Genomic DNA, 22,224 nt, shown 5'->3' with positions numbered 1-22,224 from the left:
TTTACCTAACCAGGTTTGCCTTAGACGTCTAAGTCAGATTTCAATTCTGTATGTTCCTGTCAGTTTGATGGCTGTAACTGGAGGGGGCGTTTCACATTTTCATTCCATGGTTAAGAAGTAAAGGACAAAAACTCTAAGTACTGGTGGAGATACCGGTTGCTTCAAACTCCTTCACATCAAAGTATAGTTTGCCCTAGATGCCTATCAGATCTAGCAGAAGTGCGTGCAGGGAAGAGGGAAAGGCAGGTGGCCCAGGCTATGGAGAGTGGAAGGGGCGGAGGTTTTTTACACAAAGAGAAGCGGGGCAGCTACTATCTGTCACCCACAGCAAACCCTCCTTTGTGAAGATTTGTGGACATTTAAAAAATAAAGGCATTATGAAGGACCATCATCCCAAAGAGTCTGTGAGCTCCTTGCTTTCAAACACTTGACCTTCTTCATCTTTGTAGCCTCAATGCTTGCTAGCTCTATGCACAAAGGCCCTTTCTCTGCATGAGCTGCACTATACAGCGTGTCTCCGGGAACACACAAGGCATGAAGACTAGGAGTTTCGTGCAGAGATTAACTGGGGACATCAGCACTCAGCCATACATAGTGGGTGACACCCAGTGTTGTGGAATGACCACCTCTTTGGAAGTGAGGGAATCTGGGGTTCCCGATCCAGCTCTGCTACCTACTGGCTTTGTGATGCTTAATGTTTGCCTGGTTTTCTGGCCTACAGAATTAAAGGTTCATGAGTGCAATGGTTCCCAAACCTATGGAAGCCCCAAATTCTTTGCACCTAGCCCCCCAAATGATGAAAGCAAGGCAGAACATGCATGAAAAGACCCCAATGGAGAATAGGTTATAGAGCTGCAAAAGGGGACTTCCCAGAACCATCTCAAGAAATCAAAGAACAGTGGGTATTTAAATGGCCAAGAAACCATCTGAGAGGAAAAGGGCCTGATTCTCAAGTGCTCCATAAGGGGTACATTAAGCCAGAGCAAGAACCATGGAGGCAAGGCAGTTAGAGAACAAAGTTGTGCAGGGGGACATGAAGAATGGAAATGCTGCATCTCAAAACCAAAGACCGTTTGTTTTGGGGTAGGCACCAACTGCTCTAAAGGTTAAAGCAAACAACCCAACTCCTTTAGACATGGGGATGAATCATCCACAAGGTTATTGGAATTGCTTTTGGGGAAATGTGATGCTTTCTGGCTGAATCAAGGAAATATGGGATGTCACCAAAGGCAAGGGCTTGGGTAACAACCTTCAGTCATTTGAACAGCCAAAACTGTAAGCACTCTCCTCCTTCAAACTGCCCATACTTCCAAATTTTGTAGCTTCAGTTTTCACACCTGGATGACTGCCTTACTGTGTTGGTTGTATCTCGGCATACCCTTGGGGGCAGGAGGGCTTCTGACTTATAAGTCTCAGTCTGCCTCACTTCCTGGAAGGCTTATCACTACAAGGTCTTAAAAGTGGCACCACCTCAGCGTCTCAAGGTACAAAGGAAAGTGCAGGAAAATGGCTGAGGCTGGGCAGCTCAAATCTTCAACGAAACCAATTTCAGGTTCTCTGAAAGCTACAGCTGAGGTTTGAGAGGCTTCCTAGGGAAGATGGACAGCAGTGCCTAAACGGGAACTTGAACAGCATTCAGGGCAGCAGAAAACCCATCAGCAGATCCTTGGGTGAGCCTCTGCTGCTCCTGCCCTGCAGAGACATGCGGTCGTCTTACTCTAACCAAGCCTCGCTTTCATTCTGGTAAAATCACCCTAGGACTCTTAACTGCATGTGTGGAACCGCAGGCTGTCCTCCAGTTCCTTTCACCTGGAAAAACAAAGCAAAAGCCATCCTTGAGCATCCTGACCAGCTACGGAACCACGTGCTCTGGTGAGCAGCCTCCAGGCTACTCTCCGCCTGCCCCACATGGTATCCGTTTGCCCAGTCCTGGCAGGAGCTGTGTCAGTGATGAGCCCACCAGTTACACTAATGGTTTCCTGCTCTGGGCTGCCAGCCGCCCAGTAGCAAGCCTCATGACCACTGAATTCCTCTCCTGGAATCCGTTTAGGGCCCTGCAGAAAAGGATCCTTGCCTCCTGGTTTTCTGAAGCGCTTACTGTACAGCAGGAGAGCTCAAGTTCAGCATATTTATGATGCTCACTCACAGTTCTGTGACTTTCACATTTCTAGCTGCTCCAGGCAGAAGACTCCCAACTGAGAAAAGGCATATTGAATATACCTCCACACACGCCTTTATCTCAATATTTACATGGCGTCTGCCAAGGGATAGTTTGGTTACATAGCTTCAGCAATATTGTACTTATCTGACTGAACTACATATATCGAGGGAAACTGAACACCAACACCAGCAGGTGTGACAGATCGTTCATGACCCTAATGAACACAGCACACCTACCTCGATCCCAGGCAAGTAGAGAGAGGTCAATAAATACTTGACTGTTAATTAATGCTAATTAAAGTAGGTGCAGTAGAGGATTATATAAAACTAATCCAGATCTCTACTTGTGAAACTAGTGCTACAAATAGCATTTGTCTCTTCTGGGGGACAAGACAAAGAGCTGAACCACCAAATCATATTGAATCCATTTAATTAAACTTCTTGTATTCAGATTTCCAGGAGCATATAAAACCTTGGAATCTGAGAAACTGGGACTTAGATTTTTTTTTTAAGATGTTCTTTGACTTGCTTCTCTAATATTCCACAACAAAAAGGCCAATTTTGTGATTCCATAGTTTTCACCTACATTTTCATGATGGCTGGAATTAAACTGAGAATGTACAAATTAAGCATCCACTGCTCCCCGTATGTACAGGTAAGAAAAGGAAGTTATCAAAACAATGGCCATGAGAACACAAGGCTGAAGAAGTGAAAGGATTTTGAGCAAAACAGAGTACATGATCATTGAATAAAAGCTCATCAATATTTGAACAACTTTTTACATGAGGAAAAATTCCATATAATCTGGCTGACATGTTACCAGTAAAAGCAAAAAAGAAAAAAAAAAGTATTTTCTTCTTCGAGTTTGTGACAACAACTTAGGTTTATCAGAGTCTGATACTTAAATCATGGAAAAATTCCCAAACAGAAATTTACAGGTTAGCAGGAAAGTCAGCTGGTCCATGATTCTGCACGTGAGTTTAGTGGAAACTAAGGTTACTTTATGTGTTTCAAGAAAATTACAAACTCTAGGGATGCCTAGGTGGCTCAGTTAAGTGTCTGCCTTTGGCTCAGGTCATGATCCCAGGGTCCTGGGATCGAGCCCCACATCGGGCTCCCTGCTCAGCAGAGAGCCTGCTTCTCCCTCTCCCTGCTGCTCTGCCTACTTCTGCTTTCTATCTCTCTGGCAAATAAATAAAATCTAAAAAATAAAAAAAGAAAATTACATACTCTAACTTCATTGTTAACTATATTTGTATTTCAGGAAATGCAGATTCTACCTACAATAACAAGTCTAAGTGGCTACAGATTTGGAAGTGTATGGATGGCAGGAGCAGAAAAGATAAAGTTCCTTCCCCCTTGGAGTGGCTGAGAGCCCACAGACAGACCTCGTGCCCAAAGGCCAAAGGAAAAAAGATCCGAGTCAGGATGGAGAGAAGGAAGTTGATGAGCTCAGAGTGGACAGGAAAAGAAGAACCAGGACTGAAGGAACAACAAGCCAAAGAGCATTTATTAAGTGAAAGAGGCAGACAAGGACAGTTTTATTTGAAGCTTTTCAAACAGAGAGAAAAATTAAAAAAAATAAAACATCAACTAGATTTATCTGCTAGTAACATGGAGCCATATTTTCTTCAGTACCTTTAAGTCCTAAAAATTTTTATATACAGTAGAAAGCCCCCATGTATCCCTTCCCAATGTCCCCCATGAATGTGGTATGAAACTTTCATGCAAGACTTATTTATTTGGGAGGCAGAACTCAGAGGGAAAAATCAAACCGCCCAACCTAATAGAAGAGTGGCTAGCAAACAAGAGTGGCGGCTCGGGAGACAACACCGCCAATCAAAGCCTCAAGAGGCCATGCTGGAAGGCCGGCCTTCGAGGTCTCCTTTCTCCTAAGTGACCATCTCGGAGAGAAACTGCTTCTGAAAGAGAAGAATCAACCCCCATTATACCTTATTTACAAACTGTTGCTATAGTTTTTTTTTTTTTTTTAAAGATTTTATTTATTTATTTGACAGAGATATCACAAGTAGGCAGAGAGGCAGGCAGAGAGAGAGAGGGAAGCAGGCTCCCTGCTGAGCAGGGAGCCCAATTCGGGGGCTTGATCCCAGGACCCCGGGATCATGACCTGAGCCGAAGGCAGAGGCTTTAACCCACTGAGCCACCCAGACACCCCTAGTTCTTACTTTCTATCTTAAGTGCAAGCAAACCCAAGAATCACTTTGAACTGAAAGTAACACATTCACGTAATTCACCCCCCCAAGAGCTACGCATGCAAGTTAGCTACAACCATTTGTACTCCCCTCGCCGAATGTGAAACACAGCCGCACTCTCCTTCAGATGGAAAACGTTCTATTAACATGTGTGCTGAAGTACTTGTTTATCATGTCTGAGCCCCAGGTAACAGCTTTCTGTTGTCATCACCATAGCACTCCTAGTGGGGCCATTTTACAGTTATTAACAGATTTCTCCAGAAAAGACCGAACACTTAAATTTGAAATGTATTTTCTCTGTATCCAGGAAGAACAATTTAAGAGAGTACATATTCAACTACACTTTCACCAAAATGAAGCAGATATGCTTAAACAAGCATGTATGTAATTTTTTCTAATATAATCCCTTGGGGTTCCATGCCTTCCAGAACTGATCTAAGGACACTGTAGCAGAGAGAGCAGCGTGGGGTCTAAGACCTGGTTCCCTGTGTTGGGGGGGGCAGGGGAAGAGAGAGAGAGAGATCTGGTGCAGCCATGCAACCTCTCAGAGTCTCAGCCTCATCTATAAAATGGGGTCTGGGGGCGCCTGGATGGCTTAGTGGGTTAAAGCCTCTGCCTTCGACTGGGATCTTGATCCCGGGGTCCTAGGATCGAGCCCCACATCGGGCTCTCTGCTCAGCGGGGAGCCTGCTTCTCCCTCTCTCTCTGCCTGCCTCTCTGCCTACATGTGATCTCTGTCAAATAAATGAATAAAATCTTTTTTTTTTTAAAGATTTTATTTATTTATTTGTCAGAGAGAGAGAGAGAGAGCAAGAGTGAGCACAGGCAGATAGAGTGGCAGGCAGAGGCAGAGGGAGAAGCAGGCTCCCCACCGAGCAAGGAGCCCCATGCGGGACTCGATCCCAGGACTCTGGGATCATGACCCGAACCAAAAGCAGCCGCTCAACCAACTGAGCCACCCAGGCGTCCCTAAATGAATAAAATCTTAAAAAAAATAAAATGGGGTCTGCTTTCTTCTCAGGGGTATTGTAATGATCGAATATGTGACTAGATGTTCAAATGCTTTTAAAATAATATATAGGGTGTTTTGCTATATTTAAATGTGGATAAAATATGTATTCCCACAGGAAAGGAAATGCTAGTTCAACTACTATGCTTTAGTTTTTGTTTTTTTTTTAAAAGCAAGGTCTTCAACCTATGTGGAAACAAAAGAAAACCCAGCTTTCATCTTGTGAGAGCACTTTTAAAACCCTTATGAAAAAGACACAAAAATTATGATGATTTGGCACTAGAACTAAATTCCAGAAGTTCATGTCATTGCATGTCCCTTAATCTATGAAGTTATTATTAAATTAAGATTTTACCTTTAAAATTTTTAAATTTATGATTTTAAACTCAAGCACACAAGACAGCAGTCAGTATTGAAACTGAATGCATTAACAAGGACTAAAGGTTGTAACTAACAATGTAAGTCATCCCTTATTAGAAATAACACAAAACTTGTAAAGAAAACCCATCAGGAGGCTCAGAACTGTTGCTCCAGTGTTAGGGACCCTCTGAACTCAGCTGTACTTTCTTAGAAACAATACGCTTGTGCCTGACGGCGTGGAGAAGACGGACACTGCAAGCACCTGCTTGCTAGCTCCCGTGCCCGCCAACAGAGGGCGGTACCGTCCAGAGCGGTAAGTGGGCTCTGCAAGTGGGCTCACAGGCAGGGCTTCATTCAGCCAAGAGTGCACAGAGGAACTAAATCAAAAGACCCCCTGCTTTTGGCTGGAATTATATCAATTAGACAAAGCAGGAAGGACAATTTCTTTTCAATCAAATTCTAATTGGCTACTGACCACGAAGTACTTTCTGAGCTCTATCTTGGAACAAAGCATCCCAGACAGTAAAACAGTGGGAGAACTGTTGTTTACAACTCAAGAGTGATGGTCTGTAAGCACTAGAATCACCACGGCCAAAGCAGAGGAGGTTTCGTTTGGAAATGAAATACACTATCAGTGCAGCCCATTTTCCATTCTTGGCCCCTTAGTGCTCTTCACCAAAAGTGCTAAACAGGGGCGCCTGGATTAAGTGCCTGACTCTTGGTTTTGGCTCAAGTCATGATCTCAGGGTTTAAGATCAAGCCCTGTGTTGGGCTCTGCACTCAGTGGGGAGTTTTCTTGAGATTCTCTCCCTCTCCCTCTGATCCTCCCTATTCCACTTCTGTGTGCTCTCTTTCTCCAATAAATAAATCTTCCTGGGGCACCTAGGTGGCTCAAGGGGGTAAGCCTCTGCCTTTGGCTCAGGTCATGATCCTGGGCTCCTGGGATCGAGCCCTGCATCAGGCTCTCTGCTCAGCAGGGAGACTGCTTCCCCCTCTCTCTGCCTGCCTCTCTGTATACTTGTGATCTCTGTCAGATAAATAAAATATTTTAAAAAAAAATTCACATGCAGACACAAAGAATTTGAGGCAAAACTTTATCTCACAACAATTTTTACAAGTCCCTCCATGTTATCAGTAACATGACCGCTCAGGACCAAACAACAGTAAGGTGAGTCGTTGCACCCTGAACACCCCAGACTCGGTCCCATTAGCAGAGCCAAAGTAAGATGGTTGAATTAAACCCAGCAAGACAGCAAAAACATTACAACTAGACCTCAGATCACCAGATCACAAAATAAAGAACACATCATCAGTTCTACCCCAACATGCCTAGAGATGTTCTGGTGATGGTTACAGAAGCGGTGAAAACATCAAGTTTAACTTACTTAACTTTTTAACAATTTTTTCATTTCAATAAATTTATTTTGATTGGTTGGATTGTTTAAGAGGAAGAGAAGAATCTGTTCATGTTTTTCAACCTACGGGTGAAGAAAAAATAGCATTATTTCATTTCTAAAAATGTAAGGAGTACAATTTCACTTCAAGGAAATTCTACCCACTTGTTTCTGTAACTCTGTGCAACAGCAATTCATCCTGCAGGTCTTTTCTAGAAGCAAATACAAAAAGCCATTAGAGAATATACACCATAAGTAACAAACAGAGGAATCTGACTATACACAGCTCTGCCTCTGAGGTGTGGGTTCTAACTATGAAAGACTTGATCGATTACCTTCTCATTTGGGTTTTAGTATTTCCTACTACTGCACCCTGGGTTTTACCAAATTAATGCCCCATCTCCAAGATTTTAGGACTTTTGCCTATCAAAAATGGGGTTATCTCTTTGGCCAAGCGAGGGCCTACCAAATAATCATCTTATGAGATATCTGTAAGATCCAATCTCAAAAATACAAACTCTTCACTTTGCTCAGGATTGAAAGTAAGTTGGAAGTAATTCTGAATACTAGCCATTTCTAAAGCTCTCAGTATCAATGCTATCACTAATGTGATCAGAAATGCTGGGACGGGGGCGCCTGGGTGGCTCAGTGGGTTAAAGCCTCTGCCTTTGGCTCAGGTCATGATCCCAGGGTCCTGGGATCGAGCCCCACATCGGGCTCTCTGCTCAGCGGGGAGCCTGCTTCTTCCCCTCTCTCTCTGCCTGCCTCTCTGCCTACTTGTGATCTCTGTCAAATAAATAAAATCTTAAAAAAAAAAAATGCTGGGACGCCTGCGTGGCTCAGCTGGTTAAGCCGCTGCCTTCGGCTCAGGTCATGATCCCAGTGTCCTGGGATCCTTGCTCGGCGGGGAGCCTGCTTCTCCCTCTGCCTCTGCCTGCCACTCTGTCTGCCTGTGCTCATTCTCTCTGACAAATAAATAAATAAAATCTTAAAAAAAAAGAAAGAAAGAAAGAAAGAAATGCTGCTGAGGCTAAGCTAAGGAAAATCTGGCCTGAGAGGCCTGCTTCTATCCAGTGGGTCCCCTGAGGTGGCAATGTGAGTCGCACCTTGCCACTGGATTCGCAAAGGGGGAGAACAAAGGGAACATGACCACAGAGAGTAAGGAAAAGCCAGGTCACCTACATTGATTACATCTGTTCTTAATTACACTTACGTCTGTCATTAATTAAACTTGAAAAAATACCTGTACATAAAGCACTTTGCTTTTTAGATGTGATGTTTTTAGCCAGACCATAGGTCACCAGCTTTTCAGCTATATTGATAGTTCCATTTTCAGAACATTTCTCAACCAACACTGTATGGACATTCTTGATAACTCCTTTTACAGAAAGCATCACGCTCTGATTCAACATGAAATTTTTTAGTAGTTCTACGATTAATTGAGAGCAGCTTCCATTCAATTCCATTAGTCCTGGGAAAACAACTGAATATTAATCTTCGAGTCCCTTAAAACAAGATAAATATTCACATATATCGTCTAAAGACAATAAACGAAAGTCTTACTTTCTTTGGCTGGGCTTAGGTATGCTCTGATGTACTACTGCTGTTGCATTTAAAAAAATCACTCAACAGATACTCCCTGACCCCTATTATGTGTCAAACACTAATCTAGGTCAAGAGGGCGTAAACAGACAATGGCCGGCTGCCATGGACATGTGTCCATTATAACGGGAGAAGCAAACAATAAAATGTTTCAACTCTCTCCCCGAGTCAAAACCAAAGCAGACTCTGAGGCACTGAGTAAGCGCTCATCTGCTGGGACCACTAGGTAATGAAATCACAAGTAAGGGTGAAAAGCTACTTTAGCATTTTATTCAAACACCAGCTGAAGAACTGAACTTGTGAAGATACAGTACACAGTAAAGAAGTCCCAAATGGTGTCATCTCAAGCCTCTCAAGAGAGCGCCGTGACAGAATGGAGGGGCCTTTAGGGAAGGGTCAGACAGCCCAGGTCCCCCAGCCCTGGCCACTTCAGCAGTGCAACCTGTGGCCAAACCTAATCTCCAAACAACAATGGGCTGACAATGTAATTTTTTGAGAATGAAATAAAGGATGAAACATAGGTTTGTTTTTTTTTCCCCCTAAACTCTGTTTGATATTTAGAAATCTAGGCAGTTACTGAAATGCCCATTTGATTCAGACATAGGGCTATAAAACAGGAGAAAAAAAATCACACAGCTATCCCAATCGCAAAGTGACTTGACTACCTTCAAGCGAACATTTAATAATTTGGAAAGGAAGCTCCAGGTGGCTGGTGGAAATTGGCTGCACTCTGGAAAGAGGCAGAATTTCAGTGTTCCCATAGTCTGCATAGAGTACTTTCACATCAGCATCTGATGTCCCCAGAACAATGGCACGGTACCAGAAGTCGTCACCTGAAAATATAACGCAACCTCACGTGAGAAGTTACATGCAATGACTTCCTCCCTCCCTTCAAGACAGTTATTCACAGTTACATTTACATTAGTGAGAAATTCATGCCAACACTTCTGGTTAGAGTCCAGATAAAGCCAAAGTATCACCTCCACTCCTTCCAGATCCTACTAAAAAGACAATTATGTGAATAAAAAGAAAAAGGCACAGAACCACAAGGAGAGAGGACAAGAGAGAAAAAAAGATGATATTGGAAGCTGGAAAGCAGATGGTAGGAATGGAAATGGTTTAGCAGAGCTCAACCAAAGCTGGCTACGGGGAAGCAGCATCTTCCTTTGCATCTTAAATCCCCAAGCCCCAATAATCAACGCATTCCAAAGTAGTAGTAAGAATAGAGCTGAAATGAGGACTGGGTAAAGAAAACACACTTATTTCCCAAGAAAACTGAATAAACTTTAGTTTACAAACAAATTTACACATAATACTTATTTTTAAAGTTGCTGAAGAAGATGGTCAGTTTTATGGTCATGTGTTTTAATATAAAAGCTAAGAATGCCATCCCCATTTCAAGGCATCTGCTCCTACTCAAGGGCAGAAGACTGGAGGTTTCTTCTCCAGAGAGGATGAACCAGACAGACGACTGGACTCAGGAATATGACGCAGCACAGAGGAAGTTGACCAAGAACACCGTCGGACCAGCTGTGCACACAGCAGCAGACAACCATTCCAAGGCAAATGCACTTCAAGATAGCAACAGCTGGAGTCCCCAGGGTAATAGCAGGGCCCAGCAGTGAAGGCCACCTACACAAGTTCTGCCCACAAAGCAGCTTCCAATCAATGCCTAAGTGCCCAGTCCTAAGTGAACAGTGAAGGATCACCAGATATTTTTTTTAAAGATTTTATTTATTTATTTGACAGACAAAGATCACAAGTAGGCAGAGAGGCAGGCAGAGAGAGAGAGAGAGAGAGAGAGACAGAAGCAGACTCCCCACTGAGCAGGGAGGCGGATGCAGGGCTTGATCCCAGGACCCCAGGATCATGACCTGAGCCAAAGGCAGAGGCTTTAACCCACTGAGCCACCCAGGCGCCCCGGATCACCAGACATTTGAAGAAAGCTTCCAGCAGAGAAGAACAAACCGAACAGGAACTCAGAGAAACAGGGAGAAGACAGGGACAGTTAGAAGAAGGATATTAGCGTCCCCAGACAAACTGCCTTCCATCCTTGAAATGAGAGCAAGTCAGTATCAAAGACACACACACTTGAAAAGACAAACAGAAAAGCTATTAAAACCAGAAATGGTATCAGAAATGAAACAATATACTGTAAAATAAAACTGAGGAAATCTCCTGAAAAAAGAAGCAAAAAAGGTAAAAGAGAAAAGAGGAAACTTAGCAGAAGAGTTTCAAGTTCAATATTAGATTATTTGGAGTTCCTGGGGGACCTGGGTAGCTCACTCAGTTAAGGGTCTGACTCCTGATTTTTTTTTTAAGATTTTATTTATCTATTTGACAGAGAGGGAGAGATCACAATTAGGCAGAGAGGCAGGCAGAGAGAGAGGGGGAAGCAGGCTCCTCGCTGAGCGGAGAGCCCCATGCGGGGCTCAATCCCAGGATCCTGAGATCATGACTTGAGCCGAAGGCAGAGGCTCAACCCACTGAGCCACCCAGGCACCCCCTGACTCTTGATTTTTAACTCAGGTCATAATCTCAGTGTCTTGAGATCGAGCCCCACGTGGGACTCCATGCTCAGTGGGGAATTGACACGAGATTCTCTCTTCTCCCTCTCCCTCCTCTAAAATAAATAAATCTTTACAAAAAATATTTGGAGTTTCTAACAGAGCAGAAAATGAAAGATAGGAATAAAAAACATTCAGAAAACTTTCCCAAAACTGAAGCTCATCAATTCCTAGACTTAAGGGCCCACCCATTAAAAGTGTCCAACACAATGGTAAAAACTAAAACCAAGTCACAGCATGGATTTCAAAACATGGAATGAAGAGATTCCTAAAAGTTCTAGAGAGGAGAAAAAAATACAAAGTGTGGAGGATCTAAATGACCTCTCTTTTGACCCGCAACATCAACAGCTTTAAAAAAACAATAAAAGCGGGGCACCCCGATGGCTCAGTTGGTGAGGCTTGAGACTCTCAATGTCTGGGCTGTGACTTCGAACCCCGTGCTGGAGGTAGAGAGTACTTAATAAAAAAATTGTTTTAAAAGCAAAATTTTAAGGAAAAGATGATTTCCAGTTTAGTATTCTGTATCTAGGCAAGCAATTAATTAACTATTAAGACAGAATAAAGACTTTTTCAAACATGGGAGAACATGGGAAAATAACAGAAGATTTATCTGAAACATACCTTTTCTTAGCTTCTGGAGGATGGGATATACCCAATTATTAGAACAAATCCAAAGTAAGTATTGCAGAAAACAAGGTGAGATGAGGAAGGAAGAAACTGTGAAAACATAGTGGGATGGGAGAGAAAACTGTGAAACACGAGGGAGTGGTGTTGGAACAACCCCAGCAAGATGATGAAGGAAAACTTCCAGGGCGATGGCTCACATCTGGGGACAAGCAGTCTGGCTAGCAGGTCAGAAGGCAGCAAGCGCTGGCAATGTAACAAAAGCTGATAAAGTTCATGAGGTTTCACTGGGAGAATCTGCACCAATGCAGAGAACTGAAAGTATACAGGACACTAACAACGACAACAAAAAAGGCAAAAGAGATATGTCACCGTGTATCTCCTATGTCGTAGTGGACCACAGGACTAGGCTGTGAATAGTGTTTATGCAATTCCAACAGAGTAACAGAGAATACTTATCTAACCAAAAGCTGTGACATATTTCTATCAGGAAGAAAGGGAGGGAAAGTATAGATCCCATTATCATACAAAAGAAAAACAGGGGCGCCTGGGTGGCTCAGTGGGTTAAAGCCTCTGCCTTCAGCTCAGGTCATGGTCCCAGGGTCCTGGCATTGGGCCCCACATGGGGCTCTCTGCTGAGGGGGGAGCCTGCTTCCTCTTCTCTCTCTGCCTGCCTCTCTGCCTACTTGTGATCTCTCGCTGTCAAAATAAATAAATAAAATAAAATAAAATAAAAAGAAAAACAAAACTAAACAGAATATATTTAACTGCAAATCTAAATTTAAATTATTTTAAATGAACTGTATGTGGGCAATAGTCCAAAAGCATTTTAAATATGTTGGTGGCAAGATGAAGATGAAATTGGCCCACTCACAAACTTTTGGCACATACGGACATCTCTTTAAGATGCCCACAGAGCAATATGTTTCCAGAACTTACAAAACAATTTATATCTTTTGACTCAGGAATTCCCTAAATTTCTGCCCAAGAATATTTACTCCAACTGTTATTACTAAAAGAAATTTGTTAACATGAATTAGTAAACAACAGGACAATGGTTAAGTGTACCTAATTCAACAAATCTGACTAATTAAGGCATTTATTCCTTTTTGAGTACATTAAGTTCTAAAATTATCTGCAACTCCTCCATATATAAATATGTTAAGGGCCACCATATTCAGTAGAGTTATCTAGAGCTGATTATGTCAAAGTTCTGACAGATTTGTAGATATCTCCCTATATCCTTACCTAAATATAATCTATGGTTACAAAACAGAAAAGCTGGAGGACCCCAATATGAAGAGTTAAACCTACAAACTTGCTTTTAATTTCATAAGCAAAATTAAATGTGCACCTTATATAACAAAATACACAAGATTTCAAGTAAAAGAGAACAAACATTTCCTGTTTAATGTTTTATCTAAAAGAAGCTTACTTGTATATTTGGCACAGCACGCATCTCCGATTTTGGGTCTGTAAGACACTTGGCTTTTCTGAGTATTGCAATATTCTAACAATTCAGCTGTCAATATACACAATCTTTCCTGATCTTCTGAAACATAAAAAAGCAATCTTTTGTGAAGAAATTTTCAATGCTACTGTTTAGACAGTATACAAAAACAGTGTCAAATTGAATCACTGAAAAAAAAAACCATTTACATTTATGTTTTAAGAACACATAAAACCACGAGTGGTTACTCTGTACATAAGAGATCTAATACTCAGAGAAGGAAGCTTCTGGAAAGCCATTTTCTAGATCAGGGTGGTTATACTAGTGGTGCTCACACTACAGAACCTTGTTAAATCATACTTTCACAGTTTTTTGGCATACTTTTCAGGAAGCGTGTTACAGTTAATGAGATAAGAAAAAGTACTTCCAGTTCATCAGGATTCATTAACCCGAAGTCCCTGCTTTCCACTACACAGACTGAAGATGACGGTTTGTAATATTAGAGATTTAAGAGCAATTGTTGGTATCACCACAATTTGTGGTTTGACAACCTGAAACAAAGGTTCACTTTCGTAGCCTTCACATACCTGCCGTTATTCTGAATAGCTATCACCCAGCTTGCCCTAACTCTCCCTGACACTACAAGGATAAACTCAAACATGTTCAAGAGATTTCTTAATTATAAACTTCCATGAAGTAAGAAAACATTTATATGCTACTTTTCTTCAGGATTAGGTCCAGTATAAAACATTTCTCTAAGTTCCTAAGCCATAGTAACAGTGATTATAGACTGACTTATAGAGCACTCTTTCAATATTAACAGGTTTTCTCAAAAAGTTGTAGACAGCTTTGTAAGTGCAATTCAATATACATAGTACCTATTTTTTTGTGATAGTATCTATTTTTAAACAACAAAGTATACAGCAATTAAGGAAACTATTTTCTTATAAAAAGCTGTAGATTAGACTGGATCCGGAAGGTGTTAAATGCAGGGTGTTTCCCTTCACATTTATTTTACATTTGTTTGTATAACTAAATACCCCTGAAGTGTTATGATGGCCAATTCTTCCTTAAAACATTGAATAAAACAAAAATCACCAGCCTCCCCTTCTCTCCCACTTCCTAAGGAGTTCAGAGAAGAGCTTTCATTACACAGTTAAAAAGATGAGCATAAATAGGTCTCAAATTTTGGTTTCTTACCTGGCATCTCATTTGGTAGAGCATAGAACAAGTGTGGGCTTATGATTTCCAATATGGTTGCTTGTACAGTTTTATTAACTGGCAATTCTATTGTCCTCCACTGCTCAGGGGAAGAAATGGCTGAAATCATACAACACAGATCTTGTATAAAACAGATCAAAGTTGTTATTCTCTCTCAGTTTTATCTTTATTCAATTTATTCATCAACTGAATCAACATTCACAAATCCCTAAAATGAAAATCTGTATTTTCACAAAACAATCTATTCAGTTTGAGGGACTCTGTGTTACAAAGGAGTCCAATCTAGAATGAGAATCTTTGACCTGCTGCACTCCTGTATTATTTCTGTAATATATTTCCATTTCCATAGTATAGTTAATGTAAATCTTATAACTGGTTCACACTGTAGAGAATATATAACTATACAATGCAAAATTACCTGATAAATAACGATAAAAATGAGTAGTTTTTAATAAAACCATGTTTCAATAAATACGATTTTTTTAAAAGATTTATTTATAAGAGAGAGAGTGTTTGCATGAGCAGTGGGGGTAGAAGACGAGATGGAGACAGAGAATCAGAAGCAGACTCCACACTGAGCTGGGAGCCCGAAGCAGGATTCAATCTCACCACCCTGAGGTCTCTCACCACCTGAGGTGAAAACAAGAGTCAGGACGCTCAACCGATTGCTCCCTCGAGGAATCCCAATAAATACTAATTTTGGTAACTTGTTACCTATTTCCACAAAGTATGTATTCCTACAGAAAAACTGCTAGAAAAATTTTCATAGCCTATAAAAGCAAAGGATAACATAAATTTAAATAACAAATCAATGGTTTAAGCACATTACCTTGAAGCTCCAGGATATCAACTTGAAGATCACATTTACTAATGGCTCTATTATTTGTCAAGTCTCTGAGTGGCGAACTAGTTTTTAAAACCAGATGTTCATCAATCAAAACATCACTAATTATTCTGGGATATGATGTGGAGAGATCAGTGAGCTCGATTCCCACTCCCTGTCCGGTGATTTCAACCACTCGGGCTTGGAGTTTTATCCCTGCAACACACGTCTGAAATCTGGCTATGGCTTCTTCAGTCCAGTGCTTGTTTCTAGGCCGTATATCTGGCAAATAAGAAGAGCGTTAAAAAGAATTCTGTGCCCAAGCTTCATTTTTTGTTTCAAGAGTGTCCAGGACTGGTCCTTGTCAAGTGTTGCATTTGGATCAGCGATTTTGAGTACCGTTTTTCTTTTTTTTTTTTTTTTTTTTAAGATTTTATTTATTTATTTGACAGAGAGAGAGAGAGAGAGATCACAAGCAGGCAGAGAGGCAGGCAGAAAGAGGGGAGGAAGCAGAGCAGAGAGCCCGATGCGGGGCTCGATCCCAGGACCCTGAGATCATGACCTGAGCCGAAGGCAGCGGCTTAACCACTGAGCCACCCAGGCGCCCCTTGAGTACCGTTTTTCAATGATGAGTTACATTTCTACATCTTCCATGCAGGATTACAGATAACATACCACTAGGGTTTTAGGAGGCTCAGAAATTTTCCTTATTTTTCCCACTAATATATCTTTACCAGGCATTTTTCCAGTAGGCAAAAATAGGATTAGAAGCCACCATTTTGTACTGTTATGTATATGATGAGTTACTAATTATGCGGGCAGAAGAGCTCAACCATACACCTTCACTTCTGTGGGCAGTTTTCTAATGCTTATTTCAAAATGTTATTTTGAACAGCTCACCAAGAATTATTTTTTGGATAATTTTGGCTTATACCCTTATTTTTAGAACAGTAATCCTCAAACTTGAGCGTGCATCTGAATTACCTAGAGGGCTAATTAAAACAGATTTCAGGGTCACATGCTAGAATTTCCAATTTAGCAGATCTTCGTTAGGGACTGAGAATCTGCAGTTTAAAGAAGTTCTCAAGTTGATGCTGCTTGTCTGGTGGCCACATACTTTTTTAAAAAAGATTTTATTTATTTGACAGAGAGAGAGAGAGAGAGCCCACAAGCAGGGGGAGTGGCAGGCAGAGGGAAAGGGAGAAGCGGGCTCCTTGCAAAGCAGGGGGAGTCCAACATGGCCTCCATCTCAGGACTCTGGGATCTTGACCCAAGCCTAAGGCCATTACCTAACTGACTGAGCCACCCAGGCACCCTGGGGTTCACATTTTAAGAAGCATGGACATAAAGCATGGTAATCAAAAATAAACGGAAACATGTTTAGCGTAGTAAGCAGAAAGAAAACATGCCAAAGGAAAAATAAAGAGCATCTACACTGCCAGACACGAGCACTATTAACATTTTGATATCCAACCTTCCATAATTTTCATGTGCATATGGAAAGACCCACATGCACATATGTACTCATTTCTTTTATAAAGAAACCTTTGCAGTAATAATAGCTCTTATGGATATAATGCCAGGTAGTGTTAAGTGCTTTATATTTTTCATCTCTTTTATTCTTAATGACTCTTCGAGGAAGATACTATTATTTTCCAGATGAGGAAATAGAAGCACCGAGAGTCTGAATCATTTGCCTAAGATTCTCACAGTAGATGGCAGAGTTGGTTCCAGAGTCTGTCCTTGTAATCACAATGTCATCCTGAATCTCCTTTATAACTTGCATGCTTTATGTACCTCATTAACCATTCTTCATATTAATAGCTCATGGTTAACATCACTTTAATGACTGTGTGGTAAAAGGAAACACTTAAACCGAACTTTGCACGTCAGAAAAATTCTGTTTCTAAGTGTTCATTTAATCCTCATAACAACGAACCGAAATAGGTACTATTACTGTCAATTGTACAAACCGTCATTTAACCAATCCTCTGTAACTGGCTAGTTAGCTGGTTTTGCTATTACTAACAGCAGCATAATGAATTTCCTTGTAGACAAACTGGGAAATTCCAAGATCATTTCTTTGCAATAAATTATTACAGGTGAAAATGCTGAGACAAAAGGCAGAAATATTTGAAGCTCTTAAGAAATCCTGCAAAATGCCTTCAAGAGAACACATTAGTTTTCGCTCCCATCTCAGGCACAGAAAAGCAGCTGCTTCCTTACTTTAACATCAACACTGAATATTTCAGCCAGGATCTTCAAAAATACATTTCTAAATGGTATAATATGGAGCAAGACCTTCTAATTCACACATTAAAATTATAGGTGTTGGTATTTTAAAGTATGTATATCGTAAGTATTAGAAGACAGTTGAGAAAGTTTCTTATTCTGCACCATACCTACTAACCAGCACCGTATCCCTTGAAATGGAAGTTTTAAAAATTTGGATGGGATCATTCGGAGTTCATCTGCAGTAACTTCTTCCATGTTCCCATAATCCACAAAATGGACTTTAATGTTTCCATCCAGTAAGATTTCCTTGACTAAGGCACGATACCAGTTACCATCACCTATATTTAATACAAAGTTTGAACATGGAGCATTATTTCCCTTCTATTAACATTTGAAACTTTCATCTTCAAAAAACAAATCCTTTGTCTAAAGTAACTAAATAAATTTGCTCTCTTAATCCCCAGAATTCTCAAAATCCACTTTTTGGAATACATCCAAAATATTTATAGCACCACACTTTAACATCAGATGTAAATTAAAGATTTCATTCATCACCTATCCAATAAACAGAATGTGAAAGTGAAGAGAAGTTATGAAGTCTTCTCTTCACTTTCACATTCTGTTTATTGGAACGTATCTGTCAATCTGGAAAGATTACAATACCCTCATAACTAAGGACAAATTGTTTTACTTGTTATTAGTAAAGTAATGTAAAAAGCAAATAGAAAAACTCATGCAATGAAATTAAGGTGTTTCACAAAATATACTTTCAAACTAAACATGCACAGGGTTCCAGAAGAAACAATGAACCTTCAGTAAACAGGTTTCCCAATACCTAATTTACTTTAATATCAGAAATTCTGGAATGAAAAGCATTTAGCAAAGTTTAACAAAGTTGAGGTAAGAAAGTTTCATTTGGATTTTCCTTGCTATAAAGAGAAGACAAAACATGAGATTTTAAGCATTCATTTAGTCTTGATTTTGAGAAATATTTGCTTAAACATCAGGAAGAAAATACACATTAAAAATAAGGGCTGAATGGGGGCGCCTGGGTGGCTCGGTCGTTAAGCAGCTGCCTTTGGCTCAGGTCATGATCCCAGGGTCCTGGGATCGAGCCCCGCATCAGGATCCCTGCTCAGAGCTGGGGTGGGGGGAGCCTGCTTCTCCCTCTGCCCACTCCCCCTATTTGGATTCCCTCTCTGTCTCTCTGTCAAATAAAGAAATAAAATCTTTAAAAAAAAAAATAAGGGCTGAATGTCAAGAAACAAAAGTCTCTATCAATGAAGTGAAGATTCTATCAAATGCAACTTACCTGCAAAAAAAGCACAACACGGTTGCCCTACTTCTGCCTTAAAGTCACTGGGCACCTTCTGCTGGCAATATTCTGCTAATGACTTGTTCAAATCATTGAGTTTCTTTAAAGCTGAAAACACAATACATATACAGCACTCAATATTCAGAAGGCATGCAGAATACAGCTTTTCCTCTAAAGTTGGGAAATGTTTTGATCATAAAATCTCAGGTACAGGGGTGCCTGGGTGGCTCAGTGGGTTAAGCCTCTGCCTTCGGCTCAGGTCATGATCTCAGGGTCCTGGGATCGAGCCCCACATTGGGCTCTCTGCTCAGCGGGAAGCCTGCTTCCCCCTCTCTCCCTGCCTGCCTCTCTGCCTACTTGTGATCTCTCTCTGTCAAATAAATAAATAAAATCTTAAAAAAAAAATCTCAGGTACATTCTCAAGCAACTGTTAAGTGCACATCAGATGCTTTTCTCTTTTCCTTACTAAAAAGTTAATTGGGAAAATAAGTCGTGATTAGTGAAGACTCGTGGTAACCCCCTACTATGGCACTGTTATCAGCATACCAGAGCACGAGCTTTGTGCGTACAAGCCTGTACAGAAAGTGACATACAAGCTGTCCTGAAGGAGGACACAGAAGTGCTGAGAAGATGCAGAGACGTCTGCTAAGGAAACAGAGAGGTGAGCTGTGTGTGCTCCTTAAGCTTTTAGAGAGAAAGAGGACAGACAAGGAGAGGGTGACTCCAGAAGGAAGAAAGGGCTCTGAGGCAAAGTACAGAATTAAGCCTGCAAAACTTATTTGGCAGGAGCAGTATGGAAAACCAGGGAAGGTAAACCACTGAAGGACACACCAGCCATGTGCTGGGCAAGATACAAACCATGGATGGCTTTAAAATGCTGAGGGACACCTAGGTGGCTCAGTGAAGCGTCCAACTCTTGATTTTGGCTCAGGTCATGATCTCAGAGTCCTGAAATGGAACCCCAAATCTGGCTCCCCGCTCAGCAGGGAGGCTGCTTCTCTCCCTCTCCCTCCCTACCCTCCTTCCTCTGCAAACCCTCCCCCACCAGTTCTCTTTCTCAAAATAAATAGATCTTTAAGGAAAAAAAGAAGAAGAAGAAAAGACTATGTGAACTTATCAGTCCAAGACCTAGTGGAAAATAGAAGCTGCAAAAATCATTTAAAGTATTTTACCATTTATGCCTACACAAACAGGGATATATCCACACAAGCTTATGCACAGAAAAGAACCTTATTATTATTTACTTATTCTGAAAGATTTAGAAAATTGAGAGAGGGACTGGGAAACTTACTTCCCACTATACATTCTTTTAAACTTTTATTTTGTACCATGTGCTTGTATAATCACCTATAAAAATAAAACTGATTTTAAAAATTTTTAATTTTATGCTATATGAAATAGTGGTCCATCTACCAGATGATTCTGGAAGGAGGGATGACAAATCTCACAAACTGGGAGCCAGACAGGGACTCAGGTGCCTAGTTCAATGTCCTCATTTGACAGAGAGGCAAGCCAAGATTTTAGAAATGTTAAAATTAAGGATGCTCTCAATGATAGCTCAAATGAAAAAGAAGGAAAATACAAGTGTGAGGATGTGGAGCGACTAAAACTCAAACTGACAGCTGTCATAATCATTTTGGAAACTTTGTAGCATTCATTGATCAAAGCTGAAAATATAAATACCCTTAGGATATAGTCAGCAATTTCCTTCCTGGTATACATTCAAAAGCAGCACACATCTGTGTGCACCAAATCTGTATGGAAATGTTCACGCCAATACCATTCTATAGCTCAGAACTAGAAACCTACATGTTCAGCCCTATAAAGAAAGAGATCTGGAGTGTCATTCACACAGTGGACCACAAGCTACTGCTACATGTAAAAACGAAGAACTGATCTCACAAACAACGTGAAAAAAAATGGCAAGTGTATGAGTGTACATATTGTATGATTACATTTCATAAAATAAAGTTCAAAACCAGGAAAACTACGCTATTGGAAGGCAGGATAGTATTTACTTTTTAAGAGAGAAGGGGTAGTAATCAAAGGAGACATGGAGGAAACTTCTGGATGACTGGTAATGCTTCATTATCTTGACCTAGATGTCAGTCACTCAGTGTTTTGACTTTGTGATGACATGTCAATGCTGCAATATTTGTGCACTTACATATATGCATGTCATGCTTTAATAAAATCTACCATTTAATTTTCAAAAATAAATTTAGAAAATTTATTGGTTTAAATAGATTTTTAAAAACAGAAACAGTGGCTTAAAATGGAATAAAAAACAATTAAGTTTAATTAAATCTTTCTTATTAGTAGAAATACTGCCTTGGCCCTTCTTGGAAAGACAGTACTTCTATTATTGAGTGAACTCCTCTTCAGTTATTACCACACCAATGTATCTGTAAGGGAAATAGATGAGAAGAGTCCACTTACCATCCTCTTGAAGCACATGGCAGTAAAATTCTCCAGGACTGTACATCATACAGACCACAACATCTACTGTTTGGTCAACAGCCATTTCAACCCATGTCCACTCCAATGGATTTAGTTTTGCTTCTATACCCAAGGCAACTGCGGAAAAAAAAAATGAACTTTTACAAAACAAATGGTCAAAGTGTGGATGGGAGGTACAGCTGGTGAGGGATCTATTTTGAGGAAGTGAATTTCCAGGGACTTTTAGTGACATCTGCCAGTGACCCGCAGGTTTTGCTTTTTTTTTTTTCAGTTTTCCCACACATTCATACTGTATCTAAATAAATGCTTGATTTGAAAAGAGAGAAGACACTCACCATCATTCTTTTTGAAAGCAGGGGAACCCACACACACACACAAGCCATCGGGATTCCAGCACGGACATGATGGAGCAGACATCTTACTCACCGCTGGCTTCCTTCGCGACACTGGGTTTCTCGGCCAGCACCCCTGCCTCCCGGACGGCAAAGCCGGCGTCCCTGAGCGCCTGCGCAATGCTGACATGAGGCGTCACGGATTCGTCCACGAGCTCCACCAGGGAGCTGTTCTCCAGCTTGTCGGCCACTTTCACCGTGATCATTTTGTTCTGCACAATCTTCTTCATCAAAGAAATAGCTTCTGGAGTCCAAATTCCTAATGATGGCTTTACTCCTATCAAAAAATGTTTAAAAGAATATTAAAATACTTCTTATAACAAGCATTTATAAAGTTTAGCTCTTAATTTCCTCAAAGTTAAATTTAAGGAACGTGACAAACACGAGAGCCAAAACGTC

At 40.9% G+C, this 22,224-nt stretch overlaps 1 protein-coding gene across 11 annotated transcripts in view; it reads right to left on the bottom strand.

Moving 5' to 3' along the window:
- Positions 1–3,701: 3,701 nt before the first annotated feature.
- TDRD1 (tudor domain containing 1) overlaps positions 3,702–22,224 on the bottom strand; it is a 46,678-nt gene continuing 28,155 nt past the window's right edge. For 8 of the 11 annotated variants that reach the window (XM_047703528.1, XM_047703524.1, XM_047703525.1 and 5 more), the window contains 11 exons: positions 21,860–22,102; positions 21,413–21,550; positions 18,971–19,081; positions 17,826–17,996; positions 15,430–15,705; positions 14,580–14,699; positions 13,365–13,481; positions 9,404–9,571; positions 8,380–8,607; positions 7,302–7,348; positions 6,829–7,220 (listed from right to left, as the gene is read on the bottom strand). In XM_047703528.1, coding sequence (XP_047559484.1) covers positions 7,128–7,220; positions 7,302–7,348; positions 8,380–8,607; positions 9,404–9,571; positions 13,365–13,481; positions 14,580–14,699; positions 15,430–15,705; positions 17,826–17,996; positions 18,971–19,081; positions 21,413–21,550; positions 21,860–22,102 — 1,712 coding nt within the window. In that variant the 3' untranslated portion in view covers positions 6,829–7,127. Of the gene's footprint in view, positions 4,083–6,828; positions 7,221–7,301; positions 7,349–8,379; positions 8,608–9,403; positions 9,572–13,364; positions 13,482–14,579; positions 14,700–15,429; positions 15,706–17,825; positions 17,997–18,970; positions 19,082–21,412; positions 21,551–21,859; positions 22,103–22,224 lie in introns of those variants that run through there. The other 3 variants (XM_047703520.1, XM_047703523.1, XM_047703530.1) reach the window with 3 other exon arrangements.

This window comes from Lutra lutra, chromosome 14 (genome assembly GCF_902655055.1).
Source record: "Lutra lutra chromosome 14, mLutLut1.2, whole genome shotgun sequence".
Taxonomy (NCBI): domain Eukaryota; kingdom Metazoa; phylum Chordata; class Mammalia; order Carnivora; family Mustelidae; genus Lutra; species Lutra lutra.
Note: the sequence above shows the minus strand (reverse complement) of the source record. Positions and strands in the feature narration are given on the sequence as shown.